The 12,060-nt window shown below is 39.6% G+C and overlaps 1 protein-coding gene across 1 annotated transcript; it reads right to left on the reverse strand.

Moving 5' to 3' along the window:
• Window positions 1-1,421: 1,421 nt before the first annotated feature.
• LOC119885082 (cell cycle control protein 50A-like) lies at window positions 1,422-8,048 on the reverse strand. The gene is made up of 7 exons (XM_038695318.1): window positions 7,550-8,048; window positions 6,818-6,937; window positions 6,612-6,719; window positions 5,658-5,745; window positions 5,424-5,570; window positions 4,137-4,346; window positions 1,422-3,908 (listed from the first exon to the last, which is right to left on the reverse strand). Exons 1-7 carry the CDS (start codon window positions 7,790-7,792, stop codon window positions 3,715-3,717), a joined length of 1,110 nt encoding a protein of 369 aa, XP_038551246.1. The 5' UTR covers window positions 7,793-8,048; the 3' UTR covers window positions 1,422-3,714.
• Between the last annotated feature and the right edge of the window lie 4,012 nt (window positions 8,049-12,060).

Below are 12,060 nucleotides of genomic sequence, written 5' to 3' on the forward strand. Positions count from 1 at the left end.
CACCGTCAGTGCACGCAGCCCAGACTGAACTCCCGCACGTCCGCAAGGAAGTCGAGGACCAACACTCTGCCGGCCTTGTCGCTCCACACACACACACACACAACATCAGTGACCCCCCCCATTAGTATCCGCAGGGGGCGAAAAACCACTCGGGTTGGGGGGGGGCACCCGAGTCCCTTGGCACCGGCCCCGGCTTGCTGCGCTTTCCTGGCGTCGATCTCTGCGGCCCTCTTGCACCTCATTGCCTCGGCCTTGGTATCAGCCATGTCAACCTCCTAGCTCCCCCAAACGGCTCCAAAACTGCCGTCTGGGGGGGCACAAACAACAAAAAACTGTCCAGAGGGAAAAATAGTCCAAAGTAGAGAAATCCATCAAACAAAACTGCTAAAAACACCAGAAAACACGTGAAAACGATCGTAATATAGGAGCTCCAAACAAAGACACCTATTAGGCCTATTTATAAGCTGAGATGGGTTTGTTTGCTTGATATGTTCATACAAGCTTAGCTTGTCCACATCCAGCGTTAGCAGGGCCCTGTTTCACAAAGCAGGCTTAACAAACTCTGAGCTTATCCCTGAGCTCTAGGTTGATTGAGCCTGAGATGGGAAACTCTGAACAGCTGATCAGAATTAGTTCAATCAACTCGGAGTATGTTGAGCCTGATTGAAGCGCGTGCTTGGGGATGAAAATAACCCATCATCAATGGAGCTCCGATACAGCGATTCACCATGGAAACGTGTAATTGAAGGCAGATCCGCCACTTTAATCGGGTGGAGCTAGAAAAATGAATGCGTGCCAACGCGGACCATGATTGGCTATAAAACGCAGGAGGGGAAGAAGGATCAATGCATTAACATTATTAGGCTACTATACAGCTTTGCTCATTCATCATTTACCAGACTATCATTCATTAAGGAAATTCCAAAGTGCTACAGCCCATTACATTCGATTTCAATTAGGAAGGCTATATTTATAAGCTGTAACTCGACGGGACAAAATGCCGGTGATAATCGGCTACCTAATTATGAAAATAGATCAAATATAAGACACATGACACTCATGACCTGTGATTGTAGTCACAGTCACACCCAGCAAGTTATCTTTTGCAGTGGAAAATGTGTCTATGGGTTCAAAGTGACTGTGAAGTTTTAGACATCTATTTATTATCATTAATTAAATCTTGTTAATTTCGTATTTTATTACTGTAGTCAAAACACATTCAGACTATCAGCAGGTAATGAAAAACTCACTTTTAAACCTTATTTAGGCCTGTTTGTTTCAGCTGCACCACAGTCATCCTCACTCAGAAATATTCACATTGTCTACAGTATGATAACTACGATAGGAATGTTCAATCAGTGCAACTACAATATGAATGATTACTCATGAACATCAGGAAAAACGAGGAACAATCAAACATGTCAAGTCAGAGACCAATTTATTATTTTAAAGCACAACAGTACAACACAAATGGAGTATCAAAAGAAATGTCAAATCTAGTGCTTCACATTGTTGTGGTGCTGAACAATTTATCTTGATGAAATGTATTAAACGAAAATACATAACATATTTTGACTCAGCACATTTCAACATGCATCTTTTTTAATAAATGTATAATCTCAGGTCCTGGAGGGCTGAACATGGCAGGATTCGTGTGTAAAACTACTTGTGTGCATTAGATTCACTCTCAGCAGTGTAAATATTGAGTGACAAACACGTAAACATTTAATCATATGTATCGACTCATACTGCGTTACCGTTTAATCATGCTGTGTTGATAGTGTTAGTGTTATTATTGCGTGTAAACGACAATGACTGAAGCGACACCGTGTCAATGTAGATTTTTCTGGATTAGATTTACACACTCAAAACCAAGGTAGCGACTTTTAAACCCAATTAAGACTCAAGTCCCCTGAGCTCTGGCGTGCAAATACTGGCTTTCCAATGCAAAAATTACTTAAAACTCTAAAATAAATATTAAAAAATTAAACATTTATTCGTACAGCTTCAAAAAAAAAAACGAAATAAAATTTTTGCGTTCCCTCTGACGTGTAACTACCATTCAGTAAAAGCATTAAGATTGACGTCACAGACGAAAACGAGGCACAAAGATGAGCTGCTCGAGAAGCTCGATTATCACATTAAACATCTCTGCTAACCAGCATGCAACTCAAGATGTAAGAACACTCCAGCTCACCTTGACTGCACCAGCTTGGAGCTTAAAGAGCCTACAGGGGTCTGGAAGTTTACCCAAATTTTACAGTCATTCACGGGCAGATCCTTTTTTTGTTTTAAACAAGGATCATATGATGCAGCTAAATTATATTTTCTGTAAAAATAATGGGCTAAAAGCTAATTCAGTGTCTACTCCGTTTTGCCAGGTTGAGAAATATTAAATACATTTATTCAGTTTGGGTTTTTTTCTGTGGGTTGAACGCAGTCAAATTCAAAATCAGCCTTGAAAGGATGGGTTTGGATTTTGTCACGTTTGTCTTAAACTATTCACGTGCTACATGTATGTTTAAGGAGTTGTTTTCTTTAATCATCCGTCCTGTTGCTGCTCTGCAGTACGATTTGTGGATTAATCGATTAGCTGCAACCATTTTGATATTTGATTAATCGCTTTGAGTCCCTTTTTAAAGACAATATTAAACTGAATATATTTGGGCTGAGGACAAAACAAGACTTTTGAGGACGACACCTTGGACTTTGAGAATCACTGATCGACATTTTTCACAATTTTGTGGGCCAATCAAGTAAATGATTAATTGAGGAGATCATCAGCAGATTAATCAATAATGAAAATAATAATAGTTAGGTACAGTCCTACTTTGCAGTGAAGCAATTCCTTTCTGTGGACTAACCAGCGCTGCAGCTAAATATAGTGATTATTTTCTTGATAAATTGTATGTTCCATAAATGTCACAACTTCACCAAGCCCAAGCTGACTATTTGGTCTGAGCAACTATCCAAAGATATTAAATTTAAAATCCTAGAAGAAACCAGCAAATGTTCACATGTGAGAAGCAGAAAGTTTTGGATAATTTTGCCCAGAAAGTTTAAACTTAAGCTTAACACTAGAATGTGTTTTTGTACCGGACGAGGTCTGTGAATTTGTACCCCCCATTTTTTACAGTGTAGTCTGTGTATGAAGGTATCAGTCAGGATGAAGAGAAGAAATGACTACAGTAAACAATTACTCATTCAGCGTACATATAGCACGAAAATCTCGTATTAAGACACTAATGTGTAATCTGTGTGGGACTGCAGAACATAAACTCTTTTCAGGTTGGCTTCAGTTTTTTGGTCCCAGCAAAGTTCTGCAGTCATTTTACAGTTTTTGTCAGATTAACAAACTTTTCTAGACGTGGGACACACTTTATTAAATCCACATTACTTTTCCAGGCCTGAACAGGAACTCTCGGTAGTACTTGATTGAATCTAAAGGCAGCTGATCATGTGACACATCAGTTGGATTCCCGGCTGTTAGACATTGGCTGTGGCTGTAGATTTTTGGCTCCTTTTTCCATTCACTTTGGCAAATAGTTATTATTTAAGCGGTTTTAAACCCTAAAACTCATGTCTGACTGCTGAGGAAGTTGATGAGGACATTAGCTTTTTTTAAATCTGGCCTCTGGATGAAAGTTTACCCTAACAGATGTCACAGGATCACTGTTCACTGCAGCAGAGGTGAGCTGGAGGGCAGCGGGCGTCTCAGTTAGAAATGTCAGCGCTGTTGTTGCGGTTGCCACATTTGTGGTGGATGATCAGCAGGACGACGCCCAGGAAGAAGCAGACTGCGCCCACGGTGATGTAGGCGATGCCCAGGAACGGGTTCTTGCCTCCCATCCAGGAGATGGTGCTCAGGATCATCCGCTTCCTGCCGTCGAAGCTGCGAACAGGGTAATCTGGGTTCAGATGGTTAAAGATGGGAACAACTCTGAACTCTCAACTTTATTTTTTCCTCCAGCATTTTCAGACCAACTTCAACATGAATTCAGAAGTTTAAAGTTTAGCCGGCCAACTTTTTACTGTGTTTTCTCTGTTCTCATTTCTAAACTTGACTTCCCCCGGATCTTTAAATTGTCTAATGTAGTGTGTACGGTATCACGTTGTGACTTTAACATAAAGGATACTGTAGACGACCTCCAAGGTGTAGTTCCCTCGTGGTAGAGTTGGAACCATGTTGTTGTTAGCCTTATTGATGATGCGATAGAGTTTGCGGAAGGTTGGCAGGGCAGCGGTTCTCATCCACACGATAAAGTCCTCGTTGATGAAGCCGTTGTTGTTTGGATCAGCGTCCAGCTCGTAAACAGGCCTGCGCCAGTTCACCGGCTTCGTTGTACCTGAAGTAGAAGGATAAAATCATTGGAGATAAAGTGAAAGTCTAAACTACTTGAATGAGTCCTTACTGACAAGTGATTCCTGAATGTTTACCAATGTGTATATTTAAATTGTCTGCTATCTGTAGTTCATCTTGCACTGCCTGCATGTGTGTCAGCTGATACATATGCACAGTATGCTCAAGGTTGAACTTGAATAACATATTCCCAGTGTTTCCTCAAGAGTTTTGTCCACATGTGGAACAACATCCAAATGCATCCTAATTTTATCCATTTTGGTTCCATCCGATATGTAATTGCAGGCTTTCTTGCTTTCTCCAGTTAGTGGCTCTTACAAGAAGTTTTGTTTTTGTCTTTTTATGGTCAACAAATTCGACAAAAATACCAAAAGCAACAGTGTGTTAGTTTATCTCAAACCCATTGGCTCCTACTGAATACCAAAATCTTTCAAAACAGCTCACAATCAAATAGTTTAATATCAAAACAGGCTCTGTAATTCCCTAAAACATCTGCTCGCTGTGGTTTTTAACCAAACATTACTCAAGTAGGAGGAAAGAGTGTTTTTGTTGGGAACTATTTTCAAGGGTGGATTCATCCACATCTGACGCTCTAGTGCCCCCCAGACAAAGCATAGAAAAAGGAGCATAGAAAAAGGCGGACCCTCACAGCCCTGTATCTTGCCTGCTTAGTTTCACTCAATTTCTGAATCTATGGATTCATGTAAATGTTATTTGATCCCACAGACAGCCAAGATAGCCTAATATTTCCACCTCCCACTTTAAAAGACATTTGCTCTAGTGAGTGTTTGGGGCCGCCTTACAGTGTATGTGGGACTGAGTCAAAATAACCTCAAAAATGAAGAGAGGAAAAAGAGATTTCAGGCTTTGGACAATACTTTTTAGTAGAATCGATTGTTTCATGGAAGAAGTAAGAAAAATATAGAATATCTCCATCAGACAGACAATATGTAAAAACCTGACGTTAACCTCTAATTTACTGGTCAGGCTTAGCGCTGACTGGTTGGTATCCAAACTAAGCAGAAAGGTTAGTAACAGGTACACAAATGGCTGCTGCTGATACCTTGGAAAGCTGTTGTGAGGTTTGGGTTGTTGACTCCAGGGTTCTTGAACTTCACATGCTTGTCGGTCCACCAGGCGATGCCTGTAGTCGTCAGAGGAATCGGGATCTTTGTGCCGTTGGGATCGTTGTAAAAAAGCTCCAATGTGTCTGCCATACAAAGAAAGACAGGTTAGAAATAATTCCTTAAATCATTTTGATCATTTGTGTTGTGTGTGGTCAACAGGGCGGGCTCACCGTTGAACATGCTGTTGGCGATGGCCCCACATGGTGCAATTGGCTTGTTTTCATTAGTAGCGTACGGCTCACACTCCTTACTGGGTTTCTGTGAACGATGAGGATGAGAAGGAGACTAAATATAAAATGGCACGGAGTGCTGGCAGCATTTAGAGCTGCAACAAACTGTACTGTAACTGTGTTTCTGTACAAAATCACACCCAACTTATCAGCCTAACCCTAACCCTAACCCTCACACACAACAGGGACTTTAAAATATAAATAATAATGTTGTTATGCTGGCTTCTTTCTTTATATGTAAGATCACATATAATACCATTTTAAATTAAATATTGTCGTGCTGCAGAGTTGTGCTGGCCTACACATCATATTCTACAGAAAAAGTTGTTGTTTGGAACATTTTCATATGTTTATCACTGAAAATTTTAATAATGGTCCTCCCTCTAAAATCACAATTGAAATATCAGTCAAAATAATTGCAAATTAGAATGCTACTTATGTGGTTTTCTTACTTTCCCTTTTTCTCTTCTGGCATTCCTCAAAATACAGTTGCTCAAGCTTGGCTGCTTAGGGAAACCTTCAGACAGATTTGTGTGGTTTGACGCTCGACTAAAAACTGCCAGTGCAGCACAAGTGAAAGCAGTGGATGCATTTGTTAATTTAATACGATGCATCAAATTCAGTCTTACTGCATTAAGCGAGCACTGAGTCAATGTTTCCTATAAAGAGAGCTATTCCCACTGACTGACAGTATTTTGTCAATACAGACTTTATATTGAGTATATCAGAATGACAGACTGCTTAGCAACAACGTTCTCTGTGCACTGAAGTTCAGCTGATGCTTTAGGATTTATGCTTCTGAAGCTGAAATCTCGTGCAGAGCTGCCTGGTGCAGCTTTAACAGTGTGATAATGCATTTTCATTGGTACAATGTGTTACTGAAGCAAGTGATACCATGAGGGAGACCGTGTCTCCATTCAGCTGGCTGTCATCTCTTGACTTGACGTAGCGGCGGTGATTTTGGTAGAAGTTGGAAAGGCCGTAATACATGAAGACGTTGCTCTGTTGATGAGGATCAAAGCATAGTTCAAACTGGCTTTGTGAATATTTATGAAAAGTACAATGGAAGTTTTAAAGCATGCAAAAACATGTTTTCTTACTTCATATGGCTGCTCCAGGTAGAAGGGGATTGTGCAGGTACAAGGCTTTGTGCTGTTCCAGCTGAAGTTCTGGGCACAGTTGAAGCAGGGGCTGTACGGGTCAACTCCAGTGTAATCAATCTATAAGCAAGCAAGCAAGCTGAATCAATTAAGCGCTATTCAAAACAGTAGCTACAATGTGCTTTACACTAACTATCAAACCACAAAATCTCAAGGAAAAGACATGCTGATTATTCTATTATGAGCTTGTATGGTATGGACACGTGATCAATGTTAGTAAGTTACAATTACAGAGATTATATGTCAACTATTAAAAGCAATATAAATAGGCAATGCTGGCAGCAACAAGTAATGAGATAAAACACCTGATCAAAATGTCTGTTGTATTACTGGCAGCACCAGTACAGATTATTTTTAATAACTTTTATTGAAGTGAAAGCTGATTTTCTTTTGGTCACAAGTTTGCCGAATTCACTCGTGGTAAGTAGAGATTCAGAAAACGTTTAAGTTAAAGTTACAGGAGGCGTGAAAATTGGCCGATATGCAAGGTTGGAATAAAATGCACACTTTTTTGTATGGAGTTTGGCGTGAGCGGACTGACTGTCCATCCAGCTCCACCGGGAATATCAACACTACATAGAGTCGCTGTGTCACTCTGCAGAATAGAGTTATGGTTTCAGGGTGAATCCAGGTGTCATCCTGTCCTGACATGCCCGTATAACGTGACTTTACCTCAAACTCCTTGATGTTGTTGGACGTTACGTACAGGCCGATGCCGATAGGGATGAATATGAGTCCGATGATGAAGAAGGCAGGCAGCACGGTGCCCGCGGTGAGGATGGGCTGCCAGGCGGGCAGCCTCTGCTGTTTAAACGCGGTATTTTCGGGCTTCTTGCTCCGCAGAGTCCCGCCACCGGGCCCGGTCACGGTGATGTGCCCATCCTCGTCTTTGGCGTTGTAACTAGACGCCATCATGATCGCTGCTCGAGATTTCCGAAGTTGTTGTTAACGTTTGTCAGCGAACGCCGCGTTAGCTCCCCGACTGTCACCAACCCGTAACGTTAAACACGCCACATTTAACGGCGCTGACATGTGACGGACGGTGACCTGAACTGACAAACTATGTTGTCATTTGTTTTTGGTATGCATTTACTTTCATCGCCACCAAACGGCTACCTGAAAATTAAAGCTACTGCCGTCTGCTCCTCCAGGAAGTTTACAAACAGCGCAGTTGAACGCAACGCGCGATGACGTCACTGATTTAATCATGAGGGTGGTCGTCGCAGCTGCCTTCACGTGCTGTCGGGAATATCGGAAAGCGGTTTGTGTTGGAAGACTAATGAAAAGTTATTGACTTTGATTGCCTTAATGGAATCATGAAAAATAAAAGCAACATAGGGAAATGTTTTAAAAAAAGAAGACATTATACAAGTTTAAAAAACAGTTAATTTACCTCATAAATATATTTGTATACCCATAATTCTAATGGGTTATGAACAGTCAGGCTTTCCACCGTGCATTGTTTGCTTTTTTTGATTTCCCATCACTCAAACCAGTCAAACATACTATATTTATCTCCTCTTACTCAATCATCACCATGAATCCAGATTGTTTGTGCTACAATCTTTGTTAAAAGTAGTCAAAACAGCAGAGAAAACTTATTTCTCCTTACTTTTAAAGTCTAGGATCAAACACAGCAGCAGCTTTTGGTATTGTTTTCCAAACCACTTACATTACATTTATTCATTTAGCTGACGCTTCTCTCCAAAGCGACTTACAATTGCTATATATGTCAGAGGTCGCACGCCTCTGGAGCAACGAGGGGTTAAGTGTCTTGGTCAGAGACACATTGGTGGATGGGTCACAGTGGGAATTGAACCCGGGTCTCTCACACCAAAGGCATGTGTCTTACCCATAGACTGTATATAAAAAGGTCTTACCCATTGCACCATCCACCATCACTTATTCAAAACAATTGTGAGGATTGGAATATCTTCATAGGACGGACATTAATATTAACAAATTACCTGTATCACTATCAGAGTTCCACAAATAAATACTATTGTATTGGAAAATCTTATATGCACATAACTTCTCACTCAACACCTCTGTACTCTGGAATAATTGATATGTGTTGCACCGCAACAGATGTTTTTTGAAGAGGGAGGAATATATGGTTCATAGCTGACTTAATGGATACCAGTGGAAATCTTTTAAACTATTAACAATTTTGCACTAAACAAAATTTCAAACTGTCAAAGAAATGGTTCAGAACGCAGCAGCGCATTTGGGTTTTGATCAACCCAAAAGGAAATTGAAATTATGGACCATATTTTTCTCATCTAACGTGGTACATGTTATTTTGGTGTAACATACACAAATGGATAAAGCAAAATATCTCTTCTATCTGCAGAGAATATTTGGTTTGATATTGCAAAGCAAAGATGATAAAGTGTGTTATAATACAATTCTATGTCTAGCAAAAAGTTTTATCTAGTTTTATCTGCCTGCCACATATTCACCTGGACAATATTCCCAGTGTGTCTCAATCAAGTGTGATCACAAAATACTAGATTTATTATAGTCTGTTAAAGGTCCAGTGTGTAATATTTAGGAGTGTATATTGACAGAAATTCAGTATAATTTTCACAACTATGTTGTTGTTTAAAGACATTACATAATCAAGTGACGCCCAACCTCCGCCCACAGCAGTGAACTTAACGCTCCAGTTCACATCACAGGAACAACAAAATGAAGGCCTCAGCTCTGTTGGAGCACTTTAAACTGAGTGATGACAATGGCAGTTATGTGGTTTAAAATCATTTACTAGGCTAAATATATATTAACCCACCTGGTTAATATATTCCTGTGATCTGTTCTGGATCTGCCTCTCACCCTCTGGACTCTCAGTTAAACACAACCTTTTGGTCATAATAACGTGCTGTTATTATATAACCTAAATGTAAATAAAGAAAAAATGCGCTCTCTCTCATTTTCTCTTTCTCACACATGGACACACAGTCAGTGACCGCCGTTATCTCTCCCCCCTCAGGTTTCTCCCTCATTCATGTCATTGCCAGAACTTTTTGGGCATTCATCCTTCTGTTGTTGTGCTTAATCTATTTTTATTGCTAATGGTGTTACAATAATAAGACCCTGTGGCTATCAGGTGACCAATAATGCTTTCTTTCAGAATTTGAGAGTTTGTTGCGATTCACAACCCTCACCACTAGATGTCACTAACATATACACAATTAAACTTTAAGTATGCCAATAATTAAAGATTGTTTGTCATTCTTATCTTGTTGTCTCTTTAATACACTATGATTCAGCAAACAATCAAATTAGGAGATAATGCTGTGAAATTTCATAATTTATTGCCTATTAAATATAGGTGTGTTCTCTTCTTAAGCTGCACACTGCTCAGACAGCGCCCAACTTCATTTTCAGAACCTTTCAGTCACAAGGTAGAAGGTGGAATCAGTTTTCTGGCTGTGCAAAAAAAAAAGTGCAAAACTGCATTGGCCATTTAAATGTATTGGTAATAAGGTCTTTTTGGCAAGAGCAATACAACAAACTACATATTCAGACTGGTAAAAGTTGGATTGGTTGGCACAGAGCAAGCAAAATGAATTCATAAGGACAATGGCAAGAGCGACACTTCATGTTAATCATGTTAAATAAAGTCTACAGTCTGTTTTCCAAATATAAACAATGTACAGTGCAATAAACAAATATTATTAAACCAACACAAATTTCGTCGGCAACAATAAGCTAATTTTGACAAACCTTCAGTTCTACCTCACAACATATACATTGTATGAAGCAACATAAAGCTTACCAGTATCTTATCTATTTGTAAATATTGTGAATGATTTTGAATTTATTTGTGGTGTACTTAATACTTATCTTGTACTCTACATAGTGGCAATTTGGAGACTATTGACTGTATGTTTGTTTTTGCTGCCAGTTGCTACATTAAAGAAACTTAACTTGGAACGTCTTTGTCAGTGTAGAAATTGGCGATGGAGTTCATCTGCCTGTCATTTGAAGAAGACAGAACATGAGTAAGCTACTGTGTTTCTCACCTTCTTGTGTTACTGTTGTTTTTGCTACTGTTATTGATGCAGTTGTTGTTGTTCCCATTGGTGCTGCTGTTATTGATCTGGTTGTTGTTGAATCCTTGCCTAAGAAATTAAAAAAGACAAACCAAACAACTGTTCAGTTAGAATGTACCTCGTGTTTACCATCTGCTGTCACTACATGAGAAAGAATGATGTCATCCTAAAACGTCATCAAATAAACCAATCAAACAGCTCAGCATATTCTCACCTGTTTTCTCACCTGAGGACTGAGGGCTGAAGTTGAACAGATGCACTTTTCCAGAGTAACCATCTGTCACTTCACACTTCAAGTTAGACTTTGATTTGTTACTAAAATGAGAATCCAGAGATATAGTGGCGGAGCAGCCAGTCCGCCATGTCTGCATGTCTTTGTTATCTTTGTCCACATCTTTACCCTCATACAGCCTTCACTGTGTGTCTACAGTGTTCATATGTCCACACAGAGCAGGTTAACGTCACCTTATCAGCATCTTTAAGTTCAGTCACTGGTGAAGATGGAGATATTGTGAGAGAAAGACAACAAGAGTAAAGTTAACTTCATCACTGTGATCATAATTATTGTAATGTTTCAGTATATTGTTCTAACAAGACAGTTTGAGCTGAAAACATTATGATGGAAATACTCACTGGTAATAACAGACAGATAAACATAAGAGCCTGGGGCTTGATGTTGTCCTGATTTTAACTGTAAGCAGGTGTAACGACCATCATCCTCGTCTGTGACCTTCTTTATAACCAGAGAACAGTTCTCTGTAACACTCAGTCTGTCTGATTTAGCTTTGGCATTTTCACCAATCTGCCCAAAATCAACTAGCTCTACTACTTGAAGTAATCTTAAATCAGTGAATATCCATGTAGTATATTCACATCTTTGCTGACCGTCTATCACATTTTCACAAGGCAAAGTGACTTCATCTCCAACTCTGACAGTGAAGGAGAGGGGAAGTTTTTCAGCTGCTGCTGTTGAGAAAATGATGAAAAATAAAGTGAAATGAGAAAATGTCTGTTATGTTCATAGTTAGTGACGATTATTTCTTTATCCTTAGTTTCCAAGAGTTCACTAAACTCACCACATTAGAAACAACAGATTTGGTTTTCTTAGTTAAATCAAATGTAGCT

The sequence above is a fragment of the Micropterus salmoides genome, unplaced genomic scaffold (assembly GCF_014851395.1).
Source record: "Micropterus salmoides isolate LMB-PRFRI ecotype aquatic unplaced genomic scaffold, ASM1485139v1 Ms_hic_scaffold_3908, whole genome shotgun sequence".
Taxonomy (NCBI): Eukaryota; Metazoa; Chordata; class Actinopteri; order Centrarchiformes; family Centrarchidae; genus Micropterus; species Micropterus salmoides.